The sequence below is a fragment of the Microtus oregoni genome, unplaced genomic scaffold, assembly GCF_018167655.1.
Source record: "Microtus oregoni isolate MIOR12 unplaced genomic scaffold, Mior012 000017F_ref0000208, whole genome shotgun sequence".
In the NCBI taxonomy this organism is placed as follows: Eukaryota; Metazoa; Chordata; class Mammalia; order Rodentia; family Cricetidae; genus Microtus; species Microtus oregoni.
The window spans coordinates 27,773,994-27,788,680 of record NW_024543076.1 but is presented as its reverse complement, the minus strand read 5'-3'; the positions used below and the strand labels follow the sequence as shown (position 1 = coordinate 27,788,680).

Sequence of the window (14,687 nt, the reverse complement as noted above, 5' to 3'; positions counted from 1 at the left end):
ATGCATGGACTTGTGAAATGAGACTGTCTGGCAAGCAAGAGCTCTAGGTTGTAAAATCATTTGATTTAAGTAAATATTGGCTCAGTCTTTGTATTTGCAATAACACATTAGAGCGAGTGGAGAGACGGGACGGATCAGTCAGCAAAGTGCATACCTACCGTACCAGCAGGGCCCGAGTGCAGATCTCCAGCACCCACAGAAGTCCAGCTACAGCAGCACAGGCCTGCTCCCCAACACTGCACCGCTAGGGGGCGCGAGGGGTGGAGCCTGCCAACCTAGCCCAATTGATGAGGCCAAGGCTCAGTGAGAAATCTTATCTGAGACACCAAACGTCAACACACACCCTGCCTCACACACACAAAGAAAAATAACATATCAGAATGGATAGGAAATTAAAACAAGTCAGGTGCTGCGCACGCCTTTAATCCCAGCATTTGGGAGGCAGAGGCAGGTGGATCTCTGTGAGTTCTAGGCCAGCCTGGTCTACAAAGTTCCAGAACACCTGAGACTGTTACAGAGAAACAGTCTTGAAAAATGAACAAATAAATAAAAAGAAATAAAAATAGTCTCTAAATACCGATTAGATATGGAACTGCTAGAACTCATACATTAAAAATTGAAATGCAGAATCAGGAGGCCCTTAGCACAATCATTTGCTGCATTGTAAAGTTAAATTTTCCTAGGGAAATGAAAATCTATACTCAAGAGAAACTGTACCTGGGTGTTTAGAATGGTCTATTTGTAATCATTAAATATTTAAGACAAATGTATCTATGTGTATGTATATATGTATGTACACACACACACACACACACACCCCTACTAAGAATTCTACTCAGCAATGAGAGAGAGTGAACCACTCAACATGAATGGGTTTCAAATATATTGGTGAGAGTAGCTAGACTTTAGAAAAGACCTACTATGTGCTTCTATTTGTGTGATATTCTGGCAGAAGGGGATCCATGATGACAGAAAATGGATCAGGGCTTGCCAGGAACTAACGGGAGAGAGTGTCAACTAAGAAAAGGGAATTGCTGCAGATATTGGGGCGTCCTGTGTCCTTATTCTGATGGCAGTTATAGTACTGTATACATCTCCCCAAGCTTGCTGAACTATACACTCAAAGGATAAAGATCCCTCTGTAAAGCTCTGGCTGACCTGGAACTTGAAATGTAGATCAGGCTGGTCTCAAACTCACAGATCTGCCTGCCTGCCTGCCTCCTGGGATTAAACCACCAGATGAGCTAAAAGTTATTCCTTAAATAATAAGAGAAATAGTTGGAATTAACTTATTTAATAGATAAAAAATACATGTATAGTATAAAATGTTTAAACATTTTATTCTCTACTATGTGATATGTACTTTTTTTTAAAGATTTATTTATTTATTACATATACAGTGTTCTGCTTGCATGTATGGTTGCAGGCCAGAAGAGGGCACCAGATCTCATTACAGATGGTTGTGAGCCACCATGTGGTTGCTGGGAATTGAACTCAGGACCTCTGGAAGAGCAGTCAGTGTTCTTAACCTCTGAGCCATCTCTCCAGCCCCGTACTTTTTAGCTTTTATTATATATATTGAGCTCTACATTTTTCTCTGCTCCCCTCCCTGCCTCTCCCCTCCCCCTTCAGCCTTCCCCAAGGTCCCTATGCTCCCAATTTACTCAGGAGATCTGTCTTTTTCTACTTTCTACTTCCCATATAGATTAGATCTATGTGAGTCTCTCTTAGTGTCCTCATTGTTGTCTAAGTTCTCTGGGATTGTGGTTTGTAGGATGGTTTTCTTTGCTTTATGTTTAAAAACCACCTATGAGTAAGTTCATGTAATAATTGTCTTTCTGTGTCTGGGTTACCTCACTCAAAATGTTTTTTAGCTCCATCCATTTTCCTGCAAAATTCAAGATGTTTTTTTTCCTGCTGTGTAGTACTCTATTGTGTAAATGTACCACATTTTTCTTATCTATTCTTTGGTCGAGGGGCATTTAGGTTGTTTCCAAGTTCTGGCTATGACAAACAAAGCTACTATGAACATAGCTGAACACATACCCTTGTGGCACCATTGAGTATCCTTTGGATATATACCCAAAAGTGGTATTACTGGGTCTTGAGGAAGGTTGTTTCCTAATTTTCTGAGAAATCGCCACACTGACATCCAAAGGGCCTGTACCAGTTTTCATTCCCACCAGCAACGCTGAAGTGTTCCCTTTGCTCCACAACCTCTCCAGCATAAGTTGTCATCAGTGTTTTTGATCTTGGCCATTCTTACAGGTGTAAGATGGAATCTCAGAGTTGTTTTGATTTGCATTTCTCTGATGACTAATGATGTTGAGCATTTCCTTAAGTGTCTTTCAGCCATTTTAGATTCCTCTGTTGAGAGTTCTCTGTTTAGGTCTGTACTCCATTTTTTTTATTGGATTATGTGTTCTTTTGGTGTCCAATTTCTTGAGTTTTTTGTATATTTTGGAGATCAGGCCTTTGTCTGATGTGGGGTTAGTGAAGATCTTTTCCCATCTGTAGGCTGTTGTTCTGTTTTGTTGGCCGTGTCCTTTGCTTTACAGAAGCTTTTCAGTTTCAGGAGGTCCCATTTATTAATTGTTTCTCTCAGTGTCTGTACTGCTGGGGTTATATTTAGGAAGTGGTTCTCTGTGTTGATGTATTCAAGTGAACTTCCCACTTTCTCTTCTATAAGGTTCAGTGTGGCTGGCTTTATGTTGAGGTCTTTGATCCATTTGGACTTGAGTTTTGTGCATGGTGATAGATATGTATCTATTTTCATTCTTCTACATGTTGATATCCAGTTATGTCAGCACCACTTGTTAAATATGCTTTCTTTTTTTCCATTTGATATTTTATAAAGACAACCTTAACATTACAACTTGGCATATTTAAAAGACTAAAAAATAATTCTAAGACTTACACCACACTCAATGAATATCTGCTGCATTCTTTTGGAAAACTAGACAACTAAAAACTTCAGAGAAAAATATACTATGAACATATATTTGGACTGCTGATAAGGTGTCAATCAGTCTAAAATATGCATCTTAATAATAGGCACCAAACTGTTTTGCAACATGCAAACACTCAATAGTATGGCAAAGACCATAAACGTTAGGGACAATCTACTTGGTTTGACCCACGCCTTAGCCATCTACTAGGTATGGTACTGGACGTGTTGCCCAATCCCTGAGAACCCTTATCCTCCAAACTATAAAATCCTCAGTTTTTGTAAAGGCGAAGTGAGAAGAAGATACTAAAGAGTACTCAATAAATGAAAAGGGCCATTTGGCTCCCATTGCTTACTTGTTATGTGATAGTGGAGATTTAGGCTTACCTATATTTAAAGCGACTGAAAATACTAGTTTCTTCCGGGAATTTGGACTGCCTACAGTAGCGTAGATGGGACCAAACGGCTAGGCTAGGCAGTCCGGTCTGTGACATCAGCTGTCTAGGGCACACAAGGGCAGCAGGAAAGCAACGAACCACGCTAGACAGAGACCTTGAGATGTAAGGCAAAACTTCGGGAGCTTAGGGCACTTCTGCATGGTCACAACTGGCCTCTTTATTTCCATGTAGTTCTCAAAGCAGGAAATGTTCTGTTTCTGCTTTCTTTTAAACCCTGACTAGCTATGAACCTTTACCAATGGTTAGTGTGTCCTGGGTTCTATGTCTGTCGTCTTCTTTTTTTCCTATCAAGTCAATTATATGTCAATTAAACGCTGGCGCATATTGTTTTTGTTTGAAAATACAGGAATATGTCCTTGAAGGAGTCTGAAAGCTTGGTAACAAAAAGCGATATCCACGAACCTCACCTCCGAAACCCAAAAGTAAAGGAACATTTGTGTGAGGAAAAGGAGTCAGTTCAGCCTGGCGTGATTTGATTTCGTCCTAGAACTAGGCAACAGCGTGGCGTGAGGGTTTGTAGAGCGGTTATCTCGGTGTATACCTTCCTGTTTGATTTGTTTCTTTATTGAAACCGAGACTTTCCGTGTGTGAATTCCGGGATCTATTTACTTTATTAGTTGTTAAATAAAATTTACCAGGAAATACAGTGTGGTTTCTTATTCCATACGAGTCCTTGAATCAAGGGAATCTGGGCGTGCTTTCTAAAGCTACTGCCTAAGAATCACCCTAGTTCACGAACCAGTTCAACACGTCTGGTTCATCGCAGTGTAAGTAGTGCAGTTTGGTAATCCCGACGTGAAAAGTCAGACATCTGCTGGAAAATATTCAAGAATCTATAAGGGAGCAGTGTCCTCTAAGACAGTTTATAGCTGATATTCTGAGCCCCCGGCTTAGAGCCTGTCTGACTGGGCTGCGGCTGGGACCGGGTCCCCTTCGCCGCAAAGGCCAGTGCGGGCTGCAGAGCTGGGACCCAGACGCGGGGATCCAGGTTTCTCCCAGATCAGTCTGAGTCGGTGAGCGCAGGTGCGAAGACAGCAAGGGGGCGATGGCGGGGTCCCTGGGTCACGGTGTCCCGAGGAAGGGTTCTACTGCATAAACAGCGGGCGGAGACGCTCCTCGAGGGGAAAGCCAAGCTGAACTGAACCAGGGGTCCCGCCCGAGTCCGCCCGCCGCGACCCGGCTCCGCGCTTCCCGGTCGGAGGGGCGGGGCCAGGTGTCCGTCCCACCCCCAAGCGGTTTGATTGATGAGTCTGTCCGCCGAGGGGGCGGCTCCGCGACTCTGTCGCCCCTAGCCTAGGGGCTCGGGTGGGCGCGCGTCTCGGCCCGACGTGACTGCGCGAGTCTCCCACTTGCTGACTTTGGGCACCGGCATAAAAGGCGGCAGCAGAGGCTGGACGGGGATGGAGTGACCTGCTCGACGTCCCTGGTCGCCTAGCACCGCTCAGCAGAGCTCTGCACGGCGGCGGCGGGGAAAGGTGCGGAGGCAAGTCCGAGGTGAGGCGGGGGCCCCGCAGCACCATTTCCCCGCGTGGACGGGCGGGAGGGAGGGAGGGAGGGATGTCTCTGCGGGGACGGAAGGCTGAGCCCTGTGCGCCTTCAGCAGCCGCCCGGCACTGGGGACTCGAGGGCGAGCCTGCGACGCCGGGCTCACGGCCGTCCTGCTCCCTTGCAGTGCTCGCCGCGGGAACCGGAGCCGGAGCCGCTATGGAGCGTGGTCGTCCCGCCAGCAGCCCACGCAGCGCCGAGCCCGCCCCATCGGCCGCCGCGGCCCGCGACTCGAGCCCGGGACGAACCGGCGCAGGGCAGACAGGCTCCGGCGGGGTCGTCGCGCGCTCCGGGGGTGGCCGACCTGCAGCCGCGAACGCCGCTCGGGAGCGCAGCCGCGTGCAGACCCTGCGGCATGCCTTCCTGGAGCTGCAGCGCACACTGCCGTCGGTGCCGCCTGACACCAAGCTGTCCAAGTTGGACGTGCTGCTGCTGGCCACCACCTACATCGCCCACCTCACCCGCAGCCTGCAGGACGACAGCGAGGTTCCGCGAGACCCCAGACTGGGCGCCTTGCGAGGCGACGGCTACTTGCACCCAGTTAAGGTAGGCAATACCCGGGATGGAACCCCGGGAGCTACCCTGTCACCGCGGAAACAGATGCCACGGAGCTGGCACTCCTCCCCTTCAGGCAGAAACACCTGGGCCCGCAGGCGATGGTGACAAGGTCCCCAATACACTAGGCTGGTTCTTGACAGTTTGTAATCAGGAAACTGGGGCATTTGATCCTAGCTGGGCTCCCGGATCTCTCCAACCTCTTAAAGATTTTCTCTCAGATGGAGAAGCTGTTATTCATACTAACTACTGGTAACATCTAAGTTCAAGAGTCAAGTGTCTTAACTTCCATATTACATTCCTATTGTCTTTTTCTTGAACTATTCCAAAGGCTTCATGAGTTAAATGAAATAGTGAAATTAATTCTTTGCCCCTAAGTAATTGTAAAAAAAAAAAGACAAAACCAAGCAAACAAACCCAAAAATTTGTCAAAATCAGTAACAAAATAATAATAAAAATAAACAAATGAGACCATTCTACATTCCCATAGAGTAAAATTTCAATCACAGTTAAATAGACTAGACAGCTATCAACAATGTTAGAAAACTCCAGTAATGTTTCATGTAACTGTCATATTAGATCGGCATGTATTTTGAGTGAACTGGTCTATATTCAAATTGGCCAAGAGAAACCATTTTGCACGATTTTGTTACATCTCCGTGAGTCGGTCATGAGTGTGGCAGAGAGTAGCTTTTACATCATCTTTTCTGGATTTTATTTTGAACCTTCCTTTGGTCCGCCTTTCGCTTCTGAATGACGAATCTCTGTGTTCGCTGAGTTCAAATGTTCACATTTCTGTCCCACTGTTCTGAAAATGAACACAAATACACACGATTAGAATGTACTCTTAAGCATCTAAGCGTTGAATAGATTGTTGAGTAACAAAAATGAGGAATAAATTATTGAGTAACCAAAATGAGGAGTTACATTTTGTTGAACTGAATAAAACCCATTCTCTCACATTATTTGTACTTAAATCACGGACTGCATTTTAAGAAAACTCTCTGTGAAAACGCTGTTGACGTGGCGGTAGAGAAGGCAGTTCAAACAGTACGTGGGAAAAAGTGAAATGTTTGTAACGATGGAACCCATTCTGTCCCTACATTTTATAGCATACTAGCTGAAAAGTCGCCCATTACAATTAAGAATGTTGTATTACTATCATTTTAGACTAACGCTATTCAAATATCCCACTAATAGATTTCTTTGACTTGATGTTTGCCATGTATTCGACAAAGTTTATTTAGACACTAAGATTCAAGGCCAGAAGGAGAAATCCAATGCCTCCCTTGCAGTTGATAAAATTTGGAAAGAGGTCAAGTATTTCTCCTCAGTGTCCCCCGCGGTTTTCTTGAATGGGAAACGCTAGAGAGGTCCGTGCTGGAAAGGGGCAGAGCGAGCCTCATACCTGACCCATGTGCCAAACGTTTCTGTAGACACAACTGTTTGCGGAAAACCAATCTGATTTGATATCCGATCTTAAAAGACAATGTCCATAATATCTAAATTTCTAAACCCAGAGAAAATTCTAGAAGGCCAAAAATTATCTCGTAAAAATGAAATTGATGATAGTTAACAGGGAACGGGTGTGTTTTAATATCAAACACTTGGTTTAATACTATGTAGAAATCTCTGCTCTAGGACAGAGAATACAACTGTAAGACAGACTGAATCCCTGACCTAAATGAATACAATATAGAGCTAGAAAATATAAATTACAGTATATTACTATAAAGAAGAATATTATATTTATTAAGAAAAACAGTCTAAACTACAAGCTGTGGAGTTTCAGAAGACAGGAATTTTACATACTTAGTTGAAGATTGCCTGCCTCTATTTTAGGGACACTGTAGAAATTTTTAAACATTAAGTCTGTCCTTAATATGAAGGTAATAAAATATTCTGAGCATTTTTAAATTCAGGTTAAGTAAAGCCTCACTATAAACTATCATATATAACCCTGAGTGGGTGTTCTGAAATCACTGAGCACTAAGTACTCAGAAATTATTAGAGATATTTAAACAGATAGTCCCGTCTGTTGCTTTGAATCATCAATCCTTTTTTACCAATGTTATGGACATGTTAAAATGATTAGAGACTTAAGAGTATCAAGGCATGGTCGGGGTGGAACTCGTGGTTAGCATTTGCAAGGCTCTGGGTTCTGTGCGTTAAACTGGAAGACAGTTTTAAGAACTAGACCTCTGGGCTGGAGAGATGGCTCAGTGGTTAAGGGCACTGACTGTTCTTCAAACCCAGGTTTGAATCCCAGCACCCATATGAAACTCAACACTGTAACTTCAAAAGATACACACTTTCACAGACATACCTGCAGGCACAACACCAGTGCATATACAATAAAAGTAAATAAATAAAAAAAAGGACTTTTGCAGCATGACTTAAACCCACTTTTATCCGCTTGGAAAATTAGGCATTTCAGTCGGCACTAGGGGCCCAGAGGGACGATTCTCCAGATCAGGAGTGTGTATATTCCAGACCTTTAACTCAGGGGAAAATGCACAGAAGATCTGCTAATTGCCAGGTCCCGCGGGAATCCATTGTCCATAATAACGATGAGCAAGAATTTGAAAACTGTGGGGTCTTGTTGTTTGGGTTCATTTAATTAGAATAAGGGCATTTTTAAAGGTCTTCAATTTCAGGTTCAGTTCTGGTTAATTGCTCAATTTTTCAAAGTTTAAACAAAACGACACAATTTCAAGTGTACTTTAGAATATAGAAGAAAATATAGTAACATATGCTTGCAGATGAAGATGCCATGCTGATGTATATTACTTCATATGCAAGCCTATGGACTTGTAACACATGCGATTTAAAGCAAGCAGAAAATAAAATAAATATACCTTAGTAGAGAGAAACCGTTCAGGACTGTATTCGCTAATCACAGCTGGAGAAATTGAAATAGAACTTTCTTGGCGGCCACAGAAAAGTGACTTTCCTGATAATATCACACAGCCACCTACCATCATTCTTATTTTCATCTGGCGTGTGAAAATTTCACATATTTGTGAGATACAGTGCTGGGCTTCAGAGTGTGTGTATTATGTGATGTCCAAATCAGAATAATCTCACATCCATCTTTGTAGACATTGCCTCGTGCGTATTAGAAGATATAAAGTGCATTAGCACCATCTATAGTCATCCACCACGAGGCAGGAAACCCAAACTAAAGAAAATGGGCTGCTTTGCGAAGCTGCCGGCCGTTGCTGCCCGGGGCCGCCTAGTCCTTTCTGGTTAATACCTTTCTTGAATGTTTACTTTGTATATAACTGAGCGCTGCTTCTTTAGAACTAATGTTTTAAACTTAATTTTGTTTTAGGCTTACCTTGGAGTTAAAATAGTGGTAGACTTTCTACATCAGCAATATTCGTTCTCCTTAACTTCCTGCAGTTCTCAAACACGCGTGTATTACTTACACACTTATATCAAAGCCTTCTTTGCTTGTGTCGCTACTATTGCTAAACAGTCTTCATCTTGTCCCAGACTTTGTAATTAGCATCCTTACCAGCCAAATAGTGCCTCACTAACATTACTGTGTTTTAAAGTTTAGATATCATATACCTATGTTGTATGTCTACTCTTTTTTCAGAAGTGGCCCATGCGATCAAGATTGTATACCGGCGCTACTGGTCAGTTTCTGAAGCATTCTGACTCTGGAGAAAAGGCGAATCAGAGCAGCACTCCAATGGCCTCGCAGCCGTAGGCGTCTCCTGGGGGCTCTGGTAGAAGCGGTTGCTGTTGCTTTTAAAGACTGGAATAATTATGTATTTATTACATTGGACATAACAAATACTGTTTTTGAAGTTTACATTAAAACCTGTAGTTGAATGTCAAACTAAATAAATGTGGAATGGAATAATCAGCCCTATATAAATATATATATATAGCTTATTTAGTCATTTGTTACTGCTGCATAGTAGAGAGAAGCTATTAGGAAAAATGAACGCCACACAAAGGCATATAGTACACCCAAAGAATGCTCACATTTTCTGTAAAAACTGATGGGAATACAGCCCTTCTAGTTTTAAGAAATAAGATACGTGGTGTTGTGTGTCTATAATCCCAGGACTCCAGGATGCAGAGGCAAGTGGATCTCTGTGAGTTCGAGGCCAGGCTTCTCTATATAAAAAGTTTGAGGCCAGCCAGGGCTACACAGTGAAACCCTGTCCCAAAAATAAATAAATAAAATGTGTTTATATTAGTATTTAATTTTTTGTGAAAGCCAGTGTGTGCTTTGAGTTGGCCATTTCAGTTAGAGTATATAAGATCCTTATTCTCTTGGGCTGTGTGCGTGTGTGTGTGCCTGCATGCGTGCGTGCGTGTGCGTGTGTGTGTGTGTGTGTGTATGTGTGTGTGTGTGCCTGCCTGCGTGCGTGTGTGTGTGTGTATGTGTGTGTGTTTAAAGGTTGTTGCAGTAACTTCTGAATGTGGTTATTTTTTTCCCAATATGAAATATATATGGGGACTGGAGAGATGGCTCAGAGGTTAAGAGCACTGGCTGCTCTTCCAGAGATTCTGAGTTCAATTCCCAGTAACCTCATGGTGGCTCACAACCATCTGTAATGAGATCTGGTGCCCTCTTCTGGCCTGCAGGCATACGTGCAGGCAGAACTCTATATACATAACAAATAAATAAAATCTTTTTAAAATGTATATGGAATATTAGAAATGGTTTTCTTTATGAAACAGGATGTGACCATACAGGGTGTGACCATCTTTCAAGTGGTTGGTCAATATTAAGACCTGACTTGTATTACCAATCGTGAAAGGCAGTAGTCATACATGCCAATATGAACAGGGTTTCAGGTGTCCCTGGGTGTGGGGTTCGTCACCCTTTCTATCTTCTTTGCCATCCTGGAGAGTTAGGCGGGCTCAGATGTAGCCTTCCAGGAAGTAGCGTTCTCAGCACTGATTCGGGAGTTCTGCCAGCAACTGTATCGTGAGAGAAGCTAAGGACACAGCTAAACCCAGGCTTGAGTCTGTCTGCATATGAACCAGCACCACACACCACCACAGGCCCGGAGAGTGTCTGTCTGACTGTACCGAGATTTCTGTGTTCAGCAAGAGACTACCAGAAAATCAGCTTGGGTTGGCTTAGCAGGTAAAAGTGCTCGTCCCCAAGCCTGACATCATGAGATCAGTCTCCACGTCTCCACAGCCTACACAGTGGAGAGAACTGACTTCGAATGTTGTCCTCTAACCGTCACATGATGGTGTACACCCTACACAACAAAGCAAACGCGTGCAATAACATGAAACCACCCCATGAAAAATTAGCAGAGCCCTGCTCTTGACGATGTTAGTTTTTACTTCTTGTCATTACGAATGTTCTAAAACCTAAGAAATGTGACTGACTTACATTATAGGTTTGTATACTATTAATTAAGTTTTTAGATATGCTAACAGCTTTTAGAAAGTTGGAAAAATCTCTGAGAACTCCCATACGGCCAGAGCCATGAGTAGTACAGGTGTTTGGGGAAATATACTGAACCCCAAGAGTGGACTATAACTCTGAGACATCCACCTTATCCTTTGCCAACATGTCCTCTTCACCCCTTCTTGCCTTATGACACCCCCTTCCAGCTGTGAAGTCATTCGTTTTTTGAGAACCCAGTTTTAAAGTTGCTGAACTCAGTTTGAGATTGGCAAGGAAAGAGACATATTAGTGAACTTGGCTGAACTTACATAACAGTCAAATCCCAATTATTTTCAGCTCGGTTCTGCTGTAGCCTGCAGCAGTGAAGCTAAAATCACATGACGGCCAAGCCTGCTGCAGATGATTCAGTGTGTGCCCACTTTGGTTTTATCCAATAGTTTGTATGTTTTATTTATTTTAGTGAGACTATTTCCCTTTGGATGTCTACACGTCGTTTTGCTTTCTGCACGTTAGTGTGTAACACAATGGCTTGTGCACCTAAGTTTTGTGACTACATTCACCCACTCACTTAACATTAAGGAAAAAAGGTAAAATATGATTTTGACTTGGTCATTTACGGTCACTTTATTGGTATAGAAGGTGGAAGCATAGTTTTTATCATAAGGAATGGAATTAGAATTTCTTTTTGTTTGTAGTGAATTATAGCCTTGTGGTTTATTGTCTTCACAGCACGAGTGGCTTAGAACAAACTGGGTAGTGTGGTCTTTCTCTCATGGCCTCCCAGCTCACAATGCTCCTACCCCTCCTGTGTCGGTACTCCCTGTGGTCTGCAGCTGGGCTCATCCTCTCAAGCCTCGGCTGTCTTCATAATTTTAACTCTTTGCAGCAGAAAGTAGGTGTGGTTGACCCACTGTGGCTGTTCTGCCTCCTGCCATGACACTACTGTTACTATTCTTCCTCCTATCATGACGCCCCTTGCCCAGCCTGCTCTCCAGCCAGAGCTAGTTCTAGGATAGCCAGAGCTGTCACGCTGCCTCAAAAACAAAAAAAAAAGTGCAGAGGCAGGCGGATCTCTGTGAGTTCGAGGTCAGCCTGGTCTACAAGAGCTAGTTCCAGGACAGGAACCAAAAAAAGCTACGGAGAAACCCTGTCTCAAAAATCCAAAAAAAAAAAGTGCAAATTATTACTTCTCTAAATCATCCTATTAAATAGAACCTTGTCGTTGATGTCGTAACTCGTTTCCTGTAGTGATATTTTATTCATGCTATAACAAAGCTTGCCTGAAGATCAGAGTGCAGAGCTAAGCCACTGGTTAGTTGTAGTGGCCAGGCAGTGGTGGCGCACACCTTTAATCCCAGCACTCGGGAGACAGAGGCAGATGGATCTCTGTGAGTTCAAGACCACCCTGGGCTATACAACATTGAATCTCTCTGAAAGAGAAACAGAGCTCACACAAAGGTGGTCCCAGCACTTAGGGTCACATGCATTTACTTCCAGCATTAGGGAGGTGGAGACAGGAGCAATATGGCTGGGTGGAGAGAGGAATATAAGGGGGAAGAAACAGGAGATCAGGGCAGTCTGAGGATGCGGTCTGAGGACGCAGTCTGAGGATGCGGTCTGAGGACGCAGTCTGGGGATGCAGTCTGAGGATTCCGTCTGAGGATGCAATGTGAGGATTCGGAGGGACAGGACCGCCCATTTGATCTGAGCATTGGTAAATGTAAGAACTCTCCCGTGGCTGGCCACTCTGCTTCTCTGATCCTTTAACTTTCACCTCTTAATAGCTGATTTCAAGTTTCTATTATTAAAATTAATAGAATTCATGTTACAATTTCCATTTACCTGTTTATAAATGTGTTCATGTCCAAAAAGTGTATATCATAAAGCTTTATCAAAATGTTCAATGTACTAACAGCTTTAGGAAGATTAGAAAATCTCAAAGAAGTTCAATCTTTTTAACCAGAAGTTCAAAAGGGCAGGCTGCTTTAATTCATGATGCAGAATAATGAGCATTATTAAGATAAAATTTGAAAATTAGTCTGTTAAATTTGCACTTGTCTTTGTATAACTTGAACATGGTACGTGAGGAATCTTCCTGAGGATAGACAGTTCTTCAGTGTTCATGTCTTCACCATGATAGCCTCAAAGCGATGCATAAGACAAGGACTGATATATTCGGGTCAAGTGTTACCCCATAATCTGCACACACAAAAAAATCCTCAGTTAAAGTTTTTCACTTCATGCAGCCTTCCCACTGGAATTCCCAATTTAAAATTTCATTATGATGATAATTTGGAGGCAGAAAAATGCCATTTCAGGAAGACAACTAGTTTTTTTTTCAACAATAGAACTATTTTTATTTTATTTTTTCTGACCATAAAAAGTATGTGCATTAGAGTTCGTTGTATGTGAACTAATCACCAATAAAGCTACATTAAAACGTATATGTGCCCCTTAACATTCTCATCTCGTCACCGACTGTCTGACAGGAGCACGTAAGAATGAGAGCGTTTCTATTGGTCCACGGTCACAGGGAATGCGTGTGACTGACCTGGTTCCTGGTCATGGGGCCTGGAACTGGAGGTAGCTTTTCACATCCAGGCTGCAAACAAGGAGCAGAAAGCACAGCCTGGTTGCAGCCAGGTTATATATAAAACCTTCAAGACCCACCCTCAAAGGCCAGCTAAGTCCTGGATCCACAACCTCCCTTAAGAGCCAATGTAGGAGAGTTCACATTCAAAATAGGACAATATCTGCGCACACTTGTTTAAAACAGCGATAGAAAGGAATGAAGCAGAAAGTTCAGTTGCGCCTCAGCTCACTCGTGTCAAGGAAAGAGACTATTCTCTTGTTCACAGTGCTTGATAGCAAAGAATGGCTGTGTGGTTTTTTTATAAAGCAAAAAAAAAAAACTTTACAAAGCAAAACCTAAATATAGCAATCTGGAGCTAGTGTTAACTTGAACAGTGACTTTCTTATTGGTTCATGGATAGTTGAAAAAAGCTTAAAAGAAACTATAAGAGAGCCAGATGTGGTGGCGCATGCCTTCAATCCCAGCACTTGGGGAGACAGAGGCAGGAGGATCTCTGTGAATTCGAGGCCAGCCTGGTGTACAGAACAAGTTCCAGGACAGCCAGAGCTGTTACACACACACACACACACACACACACACACACACACACACACACACAAACAGTCTCAAAACAAACGAACAAACCAAAGACAAAGCTGAAAAAGAACACAAAACAAAAAATAAAAAAACTGCAAAAACAACTTCCAATTGAAATGCACAGCTAATTATTTTAGTTGAATTTGTTTCTTAGTTTAAATTATTCAATTTCTTTTTCTCAAAGGCCTCATTTTATATTCATGAAAGGAACCATCTATTTTCATTTAAAAAGAAAGTATTCAGGCATTAGATCAATTTTAGGGAGCCGAGCAGACAATTCAGGTCATAAGTTACTTAATCTTTTTTCCCTTAGGCTTCTGTGCCTCTTGGAGCCTATCTGAGGAACGGTCACAGGTAAAATTGTTGTGCAGTGGCCACGTGAATCCCTCACCAACTGGAGGATCAGATTTGTCATCCCGATACGACATGCTGTTTGCTGCCTATCTCTACAACTGTCTTGCTGCTCATCATAGCGGGCCAAAAATTATCCGTCAGATTGCTTCTGATCCAAAACTATATATTAGCTGTCTGGGGAGGTGGCTTTGTCAAATGTGCTTTTCTATGTGTTATCCCAAATTAGATCGACCATACACTTTATCGACTTTATTTGAAACAGTCGAT

At 42.9% G+C, this 14,687-nt stretch overlaps 2 protein-coding genes across 4 annotated transcripts in view; both read left to right on the top strand.

The window, feature by feature from the left end:
• The window catches only part of Ppp1r42 (protein phosphatase 1 regulatory subunit 42), a 37,942-nt gene extending 33,908 nt beyond the window's left edge, over positions 1-4,034 (top strand). The window contains exon 9 of one of the 3 annotated variants that reach the window (XM_041667819.1): positions 3,752-4,034. In XM_041667819.1, coding sequence (XP_041523753.1) covers positions 3,752-3,881 — 130 coding nt within the window. In that variant the 3' untranslated portion in view covers positions 3,882-4,034. The remainder of the gene's footprint in view (positions 1-3,751) is intronic. The other 2 variants (XM_041667821.1, XM_041667820.1) reach the window with 2 other exon arrangements.
• A 682-nt stretch (positions 4,035-4,716) lies between these two features.
• Positions 4,717-9,223, top strand: Tcf24 (transcription factor 24). The gene is made up of 3 exons (XM_041667320.1): positions 4,717-4,899; positions 5,078-5,496; positions 9,110-9,223. The coding sequence occupies exons 2-3, from the start codon at positions 5,110-5,112 to the stop codon at positions 9,221-9,223; spliced, it is 501 nt and encodes a 166-aa protein (XP_041523254.1). The 5' UTR covers positions 4,717-4,899; positions 5,078-5,109.
• Positions 9,224-14,687: the final 5,464 nt, after the last annotated feature.